Source organism: Myotis davidii, unplaced genomic scaffold (genome assembly GCF_000327345.1).
Source record: "Myotis davidii unplaced genomic scaffold, ASM32734v1 scaffold102, whole genome shotgun sequence".
In the NCBI taxonomy this organism is placed as follows: Eukaryota; Metazoa; Chordata; class Mammalia; order Chiroptera; family Vespertilionidae; genus Myotis; species Myotis davidii.
Genome location: NW_006293778.1, coordinates 536,672 through 548,357, shown reverse-complemented (window position 1 = coordinate 548,357; position 11,686 = coordinate 536,672). Strand labels below are relative to the sequence as shown.

General features: G+C 41.3%; 1 protein-coding gene across 2 annotated transcripts in view; it reads right to left on the bottom strand.

Annotated features, from left to right (window-relative positions):
- Positions 1-11,686, bottom strand: part of MCCC1 (methylcrotonoyl-CoA carboxylase 1) — a 38,738-nt gene that overhangs the window by 16,860 nt on the left and 10,192 nt on the right. For both annotated transcript variants that reach the window (XM_015566308.1, XM_015566310.1), the window contains exons 5-10: positions 10,427-10,457; positions 8,953-9,034; positions 7,278-7,405; positions 4,668-4,851; positions 2,499-2,608; positions 173-389 (exon numbers count right to left, since the gene is read on the bottom strand). In XM_015566308.1, the coding sequence (XP_015421794.1) occupies positions 173-389; positions 2,499-2,608; positions 4,668-4,851; positions 7,278-7,405; positions 8,953-9,034; positions 10,427-10,457 (752 nt within the window). The remainder of the gene's footprint in view (positions 1-172; positions 390-2,498; positions 2,609-4,667; positions 4,852-7,277; positions 7,406-8,952; positions 9,035-10,426; positions 10,458-11,686) is intronic.

Below are 11,686 nucleotides of genomic sequence, written 5' to 3'. Positions count from 1 at the left end.
TCTATGACCTGTGCTGACCACCAGGGGGCGGTATGGAACGAAGGAAGGCCCCGGCTGGTGGCAGGCAGCTGGCAGCCGCTAGGGACCCTACCTGTGCATGAATTTCATGCACTGGGCCTCTAGTTATTCATAAAATCTTGACAAGCAGGGGAAACAGAAATGCATTCAATACCTTGTGTCTGAATTTGGAAAACATCTGACATGGCTTTCTCCTTGAGGATGAGGCCCAGAGCTGCCTGGCATAAAAACTCTTTGGCTGTGGCCTTCTGACTGGGCAGCAGTTCTTCCCGGTGCTGAGGGATGAAGTCAGTGTGCACATTCCCAGCTTTGAACTCCGGGTGGCCAGCCAGCCTGAGGAGGAAGTCAATGTTGGTGTGCAGTCCGACAATCTAGAAAGAGAATAAAGCCCACGTGCCCAAGGAGTGGGGAAAACAACATATTCAGAAAAGCATTTGTATGGCTTCTGCTCCTTTTGCTGAGTATCTTCTACTATCGGCAATTCTCAAGCAAACAATAAAAACCCCACTTCTCCATCACTATATTCTGGACTTAACACTTAAAGCTACATTTACTATGATAAAGAGGCCACAGGGAATGCTGTTAGTGTAGGTAGTGTGGAAAGACATTTAATTGACTTGGATTAAGAAAGTGATAAATGTTAAGAAACTTAAATGAAATTTATTGGCAAGTCTTTGAAGACGTGCCACTCAGAACACTCCCACAGCAGAAGGCACGATTACTACACTGGGGAGGGGATTGGGTGAAATGACCTCAAAAGAGGTTCTAACACTAAAATCCAAATTTTACATACCGATATGAAAATAAAAAGGCATAAAACATAACCCAGTAAATGGAATCAAGGGTAAAGCCAGCTATCTGGGCCTCGAGTTTGTTCATTTGTTTGTTCGTTCATTCATTCATTCTCCATATACTGAGCACCTTTTAGGTGCCAGATCCTCATCAGATACTGGGGACACGCCCTAGCCAGTTTGGCACAGTGGATAGAGTGTCGGCCTGCAGACTGAAAGGTCCCAAATTCAATTCCGGTCAAGGGCATGTCCCTTGGTTGTTAGCACATCCCCAGTAGGAGGTGTGCAGGAGGCAGCTGATCGATGTTTCTCTCTCATCGATGTTTCTAACTCTCTAGCCCTCTCCCTTCCTCTCTGTAAAAAATCAATAAAATATATTTTAAAAAAAAGATACAGTGGACACAGTGAAGAACAATGCACACAAAGTCCTTGCCTCACAGAGCCTACATTCTAGGAAAAGATAATAAACAATATCTATAAAAAAAATTCTAATATAACGTCAGGTGATATGAAGAAAAATGAGGCTGTCTAAGGGGACAGAGAACAGCAAAGGTTCTATTTTATTTTATTTTTTACTACAGGCCCGATGCACGAAGTTCGTGCAAGAGTAGGCCTTCCTTCCCCCAGCTGCCAGCACCGGCTTCCCTCTGGCACCTGGGACCTGGGCTTCCCTCGCAGCCCCGGCTTCATCTGGAAGGTCCAGAAGGACGTCTGGTCTAATGAGCATATTACGCTTTTATTATTATGTATTTTATTGATTTTAGAGAGAGGAAGGGAAAGGAAGAGGGAGAGGGAGATAGAAACATCAATGATGAGAGAGAATCATTGATCATCTGCCTCCTGTTTGCCCCCTACATGTCCCCTACTGGGGATCAAGCCAACAACCAGGCCATGTGCCCTGACTGGGAATCAAACTGTGACCTCCTGGTTCATGTGTTGATGAGCCACACCGCTGGGTAAAGGATCTTATTTTAAATGTGACAGCCTTGACATGACTCTGAGGAGGTGAGCAGTGCCTGAGGGTGGTGGGAGGGAGCCCTGTGATCATGTGTAGGAAGAACATTCTGGGGAGAAAACAGGAACACATGGCACAATGCTGTGTGTGTCTAAAGAATGGCAAGGAGGTCAGTGTAGTTGGAGCCACAGAGATCAGAGGTTTTTAATGACATATAATAATTAGAATATCCTGGGTTAAAAAGCAATCCTTCCGTGAAACTAAATCAGCTGGTACAGGACTTACTGCTCCAAGAAAATTAATGTGCTACAAAACAGCAACAAACGATGAAATGGATGAAACTAAACATCATTATTTTCCTTTGGAGAAAATAATACCAACTGTAGGGCACACTTGTATAGCGACCACGTTTCCGTGGTGTAGTGGTTATCATGTTCGCTCACACATGTGTGGAGCTGGCCTTACCTACAGGATCAAGAGGAATTTCCTATCGATTTCCCTGAAGTATAACACGGACCCTAATAGTTTCAGTCCTGCAAGCTTTCGTTTCCAGCTGGAATCAAGAAGTCCTCAAGCCCACGGGAATTCTCCCACATAAAATGAATCTGATCGTGACATATGGGCGGCTGGTGGAAATAAGCTGACAAGGACAAAGGCTGACCACTCCTGACAGACGTGCTTGGCTGTGGAGATACAGAGAACATCAGGGTCACCAACACGGCCCCGTCACTCACATGGTACTGACGAAGGCTGAACCTCAGCTTGGTCAAGGCCGCCTGGCGATCTGCGGCCCACACAACCAGCTTCGCAATCATGGGGTCATAATGCACTGACACTTCATCCCCTGGAATTGAAAAACCACAACAACCTCTCAAAGTCAAAACCAAAGGGGTACAATGTGATAGCAAGACGTTCTGCGGTGGCTTTATGTACATTTCACACCCAGTCCTCACAGACCTCATGACAGATATTGCCCCCACCATTTTATTCATGAGGAACTGAAGCTCACAGGGCTTAAAAACTTATCAAACGTCCAAGGAGGGTGTGGCCATCCTGTCCATTCAAAACCGTGACCCAATGACACCTAGGCCGGTTTCCTCATCCTATCTTCTTGGAAGTCAGAGCAAACTCCCTCTACCTCTCATATTACAATTGCTCTGCCCTCAGCATTCCCTTCCCTCCACCGTTTCCCTCATCAGACAAATGAGAGTAACCATTCCTCTGTCCTGTGGTTGCTGGGAGGACTGACAATAAAGTGCCAAACGCTGTACCTGGCAGAGCTGATAACAAATAGCAGTCACCATACGAATCTCAATCACTGGTTAGAAACTAGGTCAAGGCAAAAGGCTGTGGTATATTACAGCCTACTGTTCTAGACCCTTGTTGTGATTTTGACAGGTCACTTGACGCCTCTAAAACCCAGGGTCTCCAGATGTAAAACCAAGGGGTTGGATTACACCCCCTTATCCATCCATCCACCCCGCCCCCCACTTGCCCACCAACACATATTGAACACCTTGTAGGCCTCGGCTTGAGCAAGGTACTGCAAATATACCATAGAAGACGGTCCCTCCCTAAGAATCTTACAGTCTGATGGGAAAATAGGCAAGGAATAGGTGACCATAGATAATATGATAAGGGCCAGGCCTGAGGGATGCATGGGACACAGAAGGGGAGTGCTGGGAGAAGCTTTCTGGCCTAGGTTATCCCTCCCAGTGTCACGATGTGACCCTGGGAGCACGTCTCAGAGTTACATCTCTTATCCTTTGAGCCCTTTTATTAAGTTACACTGCGAGCTTTGCTGGCCCTACAGGTTTTTTCATTTCTATTGCAAGGCCCCTCTTTTCTTTCCAAGATGTTCTGCTGTGAAGTTAAAAAATGTACTGACTACCAAATCTTGCTGTGGCTTAGGCAAGAGCTATCAACGTGTTGCCAGTGTATCATCAAGAAGCCCCAATTCCTCATTTTGGCTTTCAAGGCCCATGCGATTTGCTCTCAGCCTATGTCTGTCTCCAGCCACATCTCCAACGACTTACCATCCTACACCATTTTCCCAGCCACATATTTTCTTACAGTTCTTCAAGTTCACTTTTCTTTAATGTGTTACATCTGCCTACTCAAATCCACGCTAGATTTCCTCGTTTAAAAGTGTCTCACATTAGCTCTTAGTCCTAGAACTGCTATCACTGCTCTGCAAATGAAGTTAAGGTGGCAACAGACGGTGGTGGCTCAGAGCACAGACTCTGGAGCCAGACTGCCTGGGTCTGAGTCATGGCTGCAAGGGTGATCCTGGGTAAGTCACGTAACTTCTCCGTGTCCTGGTTTCGTCATCTAGAAAATGGGGGTGAGAACACCTACTCATAAGACAGTGCTCCAGGTTAAAGGAGCCTGTACGAAAAGTCACCTAGAACAGCACCTGCACATAAGCGCTAAATGACTGTTCTGTGACCATCGTTACTGATCAACGCTGAACTGTGAGAGCTTTTGTGCTGTTAGTTTTTACTTTTAACTTCTTTTATTATTGTTTAGCTTGCACTAAGTTTTCACATTAATTCTCCAGCTTGACTTGAAGGCAGGGTGCCTTACGCATAGCGAATATCAGTCACCTTAAATCATGTTTGGAACCAGGCAAAGTAAAAAATATAAAACAACACACACACAAAATACTTATTGCTTAAGTTTGATCAAGTGCTGCTGCATTTGAAAAAAGAGCCTATTGATTCAACTACTAGTCATTCTTTAAAAATAACTAGTCCAGAAGGGAAAAAAAATGTTGCGAAATCAATTAAATCCTTTATTTTAAAACATACTAGACATTCCCACAAGACACAAGGAAAAGACCCCCATTCATGAATAAGAATGCACTAAAAGTTAAAAAGACTGTCTGTTTTATTTCCGCTTACCTTGCCGTACCCCAGTTTCAATCCTAGTGGAAAGGTCCGCTGGAGGGGTGGCGAGATGCACCAGTGGTCCGGCCCCCGGCATGAAGTTATTTTGAGGGTCTTCTGCGTATATTCTAGCTTCAAACGCGTGGCCCCGGAGGGTTATTTCTTCCTGGCTCAAAGGAATCTTCTCTCCTGCTGCAACCTGGTGACAGAAGAGTATGTACTTCTTATAAAAATCCACCTTAAAGCAGCTATGAGACTAGCAAGTTGATGGTCTTGCCTTTTTTATGGAAAAATGTACATTTGGACTTCACAATGAAGCCACATAAAAATTATTATTTTATCCACTGCCTCGAGTATTGGGCAGAAAGAAGATATTTAAAAACAGATGCAGCTTGCCCAGCTGGCATGGCTCAGTGGTTGAGCATCAACCTATAATCCAGGAGGTCACAGTTCGATTCCTGGTTAGGGCACATGCCTGGGTTGTGGGCTCAGTCCTCAATAGGGGGTGTGCAGGAGGCAGCCTATCAATGATTCTCTCTCATCATTGATGTTTCTACCTCTCTCTCCTTCTCCCTCTCTGAATTCAATAAAAATTAAAAAAAAAAAACAGAGGCAGCTTGAAAATAAAGTATTAATTACAATGGTCTTCTAGAGTTTTTAAATAGAAAATGCAAGCAAAATGCTGACTTAATTATAAATATAAAAATCAGTGTTATTTTCAATGTAATTGAAACTAAGATTTCTTTCTGGCACCATGCTCTCAGTTTTCATCTAAAACATTAGCTTTCGGTTACAAAATCAATCTTTTTTTTAAAAAACAGTAAATTATCTGTTGGTGTTTACAGCTATAGGTAAAGTGTAACATTAGACATCTTTGTAATTTTAATCAGCAAGTGAGTGATAAAGCAAAACAGAAAGGGGAACATCATGGTTTTTGAATTTTATTATGTTTATGTACACTGCATCGCACTAGATTATAAACAGAGGAAGGCTACTGGAAGACTTGCTGCCACACTTTCCCTTCAAGTTTTCCTCCAAGATGAGAAAATGACAACCTGAGAAAGCAAAAGCTACAGGGAAAAATCTCTAAGTAACTCAGCATCACATTGAACTAAACAGATAAACATAAAACAGAAGCAGGTTCCATCTCTTTAAAGATGTAAATAAGGAAAATCAGGAACCACAGCAGTTAGGAATAAAAGGAAAGCGGACGGAACTGAATGTCTTTATGGCACAGTGTTCAAACCACAGACTCTGCAGCCATATTCCCTAGGAACCTTTTATCCTCGGCGATTTCAAGAATCTGGACTCTTTTGGGTTACTGCTTCAGAAAAAAAATCTTCCTTTTCCTTGAATTGTGGAAACATAAGCGCTCTTTCCAGAAGTTTCTAAACCAACTGCAGTTTTCCTGACACTCACGAACACTCACTAGCCTGATGTGCCTGGTTTTCATTAGCTCCCAAGGCTATAGAGGCCCAGAAGAGTCTTTTGGCTCAATTCAAACCACCAATCAACCCCAAGGAAATTGAAAAAGAGGCATATTGTCCACAGAAGTTCCGAAAAAACCAAAATTATCAAAATAATCAAGACTTTAGCATCACAATATGAAAAAAACAATTTAAATTCAGGATATACTGTATATAAAGAACCAAGAATCCCACAGAGATTGACTATTCATCATATGACTTAAAAAACTTTTTAAGAAAAGAAGGCTGAGATACAATCTATTGTTTTCAATAAAGAGAAAACATGCTAAGCTATTATTGATAATATTTGAAATAATATGCTTTGTGCACCTCTGGTTTAGGCCAGTGCTTCTCACACTATTAAAATCAAAGAACAGCTGTGGACTTAAAACTTTTGTAAAACCAGTAGATATGTCACAGCGATGCCAAATTGCTTTACGTTTTTAAAATATTTTTTAAATTGATTTTAGAGATGAAAGGAGAGGGAGAGAGATAGAAACATCACTGATGAGAGAGAATCATTGATTGGCTGCCTCCTGCACACCCCCTATTGGGGACAGAGCCTGAAACCAGGGCATGTGCTCTGACTGGGAATCGAATCGGGACCTCCTGGTTCATAGGTTGATGCTCAAACACTGGGCCACACTGGCCGGACGCCAAATCACTTTAAAAATTTCTAATCATGTACTGTGACTGTCTCATACTTATCCCACTGTGTGCCAGCAACAGTGTTTAAGTCAACACTTGCCCAGGGACCCTTCCTTCCCAACTCTGTGTTAGCTCGTTTCATCTTGGCTGGCATCTGTCCTGCCTCTAACACCTAATGACAGCCTGGCCAGAATGATGTGGCCCTCGGTAGAGTACCAGGTTTTGGTTTTGAGACCATGTGGTCACCAGCCATCGTCAATAGCAGCAGCTCACCTGTTGGCCGCCCCATGCCTGAAGAGAAATGATGGCAATGAACAGATTGGGAATCTGTGTCCATAAAGTGACACTAATGTCATAGCATGAACTGCAGTGTCGTCTTTAACCTCCCACTTTCCTGTTCCCATCACAACCAGTAAGAACTGAACCCTTATCCAAAAAGACACTTTTCTTTAGGAGGCCAGAAGGTCACGCAGTTTCCAAGACTGATATTGAATAGGAAAATCATTCCCACCTTAATCTGCCACTCCACCAAGTCAGTTCCTGTGATCATCTCAGTAACAGGATGTTCCACTTGCAGCCTTGTATTCATCTCCATGAAGTAGAAATCGTGCTTGGAGTCCATAATAAACTCCACAGTTCCTAGAAGTAAAATACAATGGTCATCTTTTAACAGTATGTAATTAGTAGCCAAGTAAAATATTCCTTGATGTAACAGTTTTACCATTGTGTTCATTCAATGGTACTTTGTATTTCATGAAAAAAATATCTCACATGTTGTAGCAGCAAGTGACTCTCAGTTAAAATAGGGAGCCACATGAAATTTTGCAACAGAAAAATATATTTGGGGTTTTGAGCAAATAGTAAGCCCAAGATATGAAGAAGTGTCAGCTCTCACACAGTGAGAACATGACTGCCATGAGTTATTGCGTCAGTTCACCCAGATCCTGGGAACTGCACCCTGTGACATCCCATCTCACTCTAACCCTCTGCAGAAAAATACAATATTTTCTCCTTAGTTTTGGGCTCTTGGAAATGTCCTTTAAAAGTCCTTTTGCTGGTGACACATTGAAAGATTGCTTAGCAACTAAATCTTATGTTAATAATGTATTACCTACTGGCATTTTATTAGGCACTACAAAACTTCTCCAGCTTTATCTATATATATGAAAGGCTAATATGGAAAGTGTCCCCTCAGGAGTACAATTGGGAGACTGGGTGTTCGATCACTCACTATGACGTATGCTGACCACCAGCGGCCGTTGCTGAACAAAGGAAGGTCCCAGCCAGCAGCCAGCAGCCAGGGAAGGAAGGCCCTGGCTGGCAGCTGGAAGGTCCCAATTGGCCCTGATCAATGGCCAGGCCTAGGGACCCTACTCGTGCACAAATTTTGTGCACCGGGCCTCCAGTTAAAGTATAAAAATTCATCCACTTTGCCTGGCTGGTGTGCCTCAGTGGTTGAGTGCTGACCCAGGAACCAAGAGGTCATGGTTTGATTCCTAGTCAAGGCACATGCCCGGGTTGCGGGCTCAATCCCCAGTTGGGGGTGTGCAGGAGGCAGCGAATTGATGATTCTCTCTCATCAGTGATGTTTCTATCTCTCTCTCCCTCTCCCTTCCTCTCTGAAATCAATAAAAATATATTTTTTAAATGTCTTAAAAAGAATGAACCCTAATGTGAACTATGTTCTCTGAGTGATAATAATGTGTCAGTGTAAGTATACTGATCAGAACAAATGTACCACTCTGATGTGGAATGTTGATGGGGGGAGGCTGTGTGTGTGTGGGGACAGGGAGCATATGGGAAAATCTCTGTACTTTCTGCTCAATTTTGCTGTGAAACTAAAACTGCTGTAAAAAATAAACTTTATTAATTTAAAAAATCAATTTTGTAATTTTAATTTCAAATAAGACAGAAAATATCGAATAGCATTATACATATTAGGATAAGCATTATTTAGTAAAATCCTTTTTTCAAACATATATGAATATAAGTATACACACACCCACACACACACACATATGGTCTCATTATAAAATATGAGTGTGTGTGTTTTGTTTTGTTTCCCTTGTGGATCTGATCAAAAAGGTTTGAAAGCCACTGATATAAAAGCAATATGTTTCTTTTGCCTCTAAAGCATACATAAATTATTGCTTCTCCTTCTCTTTTAGAAACAAATCTTAGCATACCTGCTCCAACGTAATTTACAGCTTTAGCAGCTCGAACTGCAGCTTCTCCAAGCTTTTTCCTTACTTCAGGCTTAATACCAGGCTATGAACAAATATTTAAATAAATTTCCATTAGTACTTTGTCCCACTAGAAATTTCCACTAAGATCCAATATTATATCTTCATGTAGCAAATATTACATTCAAGAGATAATAAAGATAAACAGCTAACTGTCACAATACCAAAGTTTAATGGTTCTCCTAGTAATTTCTATGAATTGCAGATATTCCTCAGCATAATGATATATCTGTGTCCTTGTTCCTACATAACTTTTATAACTATATGTCTACTTAAAATTAAATGTATCAATATAAAAACTTTTAACAGTCCCTATTTTAAGATGATAAAGCAATCTGGATCAGGTGTGCAATAATTATCTTGGAATATGGTAAACTTTGAGATTCCAAGTTAATAAAAATGGTTCAAAGAAAAAAATGTGTGTCAATAAATAGGCAAAGCTTTTAGCATTTTCAAAACTGAGCTCTACAGATATATATTTAAGCAGTCACTGTTCAAAATAAGGCTTTACTGAAATTATTGTTGTTGACATTTACTTCAAAAGGTATAATATACTCTACAACAAATAAAATTTTAATATCTGAATAACAAACTGATTACCAGAAATCTCAGATTCCTGACCTGATGAAACTACATACTGATAAAAACATGCATGGTAGTCTCCCCTTATTCATGGGGACATGTGCAAGATCTCCAGGGGAGCCCTGGCCGGGTGGCTCAGTTGGTTGGTTGGTGGCTCAGTTGGTGGCTCATCCTGTACACTGAAAGGTGGCAGGTTTGATTCCTGGTCAAAGTACATAACCCAGGTATGTTTGATCCCAGTTGGGGCACCTGCAGGAGGCAACCAATTGATATTTCTCTTCCTCTCTAAATCATTAAAGTACTTAAAAATATATATATATATATCTTCATTGGATCCCTGAAACCACAGAGACTACCAAACCCTATGTATGTTTTTCGTATACATACAGACCTTTTAACTTAAAGAAAGCAATTACAGCTTCTCTTTGACATATCCAAATTGTCAGCATCATTACTCTTGCACTTTGGAGCTATTATTAAGTAAAATAAGGGTTACTTGAACACAAGCGTGTAATGTGATAGTCGATCTGATAGCTAAGACAAATACCAAGTGACTAACAGGAGGGTTAGCCTATACAACGTGGATACACTGGACATAGGGGTGATCCACATCCCCGGTGGGATGGCATAAGATTTCATCACACTACTCAGAACAGTGTGCAATGGGTGTTGCGGGGTGGAAAGAGGGGGCCTTATCCTTATACTACTACTTGGAAGCAGCTGTCCAGCAGGACTTTGGGGGAGACACTAGCTTCACAGATTTCTGATATGAAAATCAGAGTGACTAGTGTTTCCATTACAGAGAAGATTACAAACTTCTTTACAAGGTCCTTACCCCTGGGGCTTCCTCAATGATCTTCTGATGCCTCCTCTGAACACTACAGTCTCTCTCAAACAAGTACACAGCATTGCCATGGTGATCACCAAACACCTGGACTTCTACATGCCTATTTAAAAGGAAACACTCATGTTAACATACTTTCCTAAGGATGAAAAATACCACATTCCACAAGCCAGACTATTATCCAAGGTGACCAGGATTCCTCTATTTTTATTTTACACATGATGGGATATTTTTTACCTCAAAACAGAGACTATGGATTTAGAAACAGAACTACAGTAAACCTTATAAACACCCAATGAAAAACTTTCCATTTACTGGATGAACATTAAAGAAAAATAAAATGAAATAACTAGGAAATAAGAAAAGACAGAAAACACAAGAGACTATATAGGTTGTCCCAGAAAAATGTATATACACTTTAAGAGCTGATAGCTTAATTTTTAAAGTGAAACGTACTTAAATAAACACTGCCTTTATAATTATACTAAGTGATATATATATATATATCTTCATTGGATCCCTGAAACCACAGAGACTACCAAACCCTATGTATGTTTTTCGTATACATACAGACCTTTTAACTTAAAGAAAGCAATTACAGCTTCTCTTTGACATATCCAAATTGTCAGCATCATTACTCTTGCACTTTGGAGCTATTATTAAGTAAAATAAGGGTTACTTGAACACAAGCGTGTAATGTGATAGTCGATCTGATAGCTAAGACAAATACCAAGTGACTAACAGGAGGGTTAGCCTATACAACGTGGATACACTGGACATAGGGGTGATCCACATCCCCGGTGGGATGGCATAAGATTTCATCACACTACTCAGAACAGTGTGCAATTTAAAACTTATAAATTTTCAGGAATTTTATTATATTTTTAAAATTTCTGACAATATTTTCAAACCACAATTGACCATGGGTAACTGACGCTCTAGATAAGGGGGGACTACTGTATATAACCTTGAACAAGAAAAGAAGCCTGCGGCAGTAGCAGGCTCTAAAAAAACCTAAATCCAAAATAAGTAAAACCACACCCCGATGGTGTGGCTCAGTGGTTGAGTATTGACCCATGAACCAAGAGGTCACTGGTTTGATTCCCGGTCAGGGCACATGCCTGGGTTGTTGGGCTTGATCCCCAGAAGAGGGTGTGCAGGAGGCAGCCTATTAATGATGTTTCTCTCACATGATTGATGTTTCTATCTCTCTCCCTCTCCATTCCCCTCTCTCTATAAATCAATAAAAAC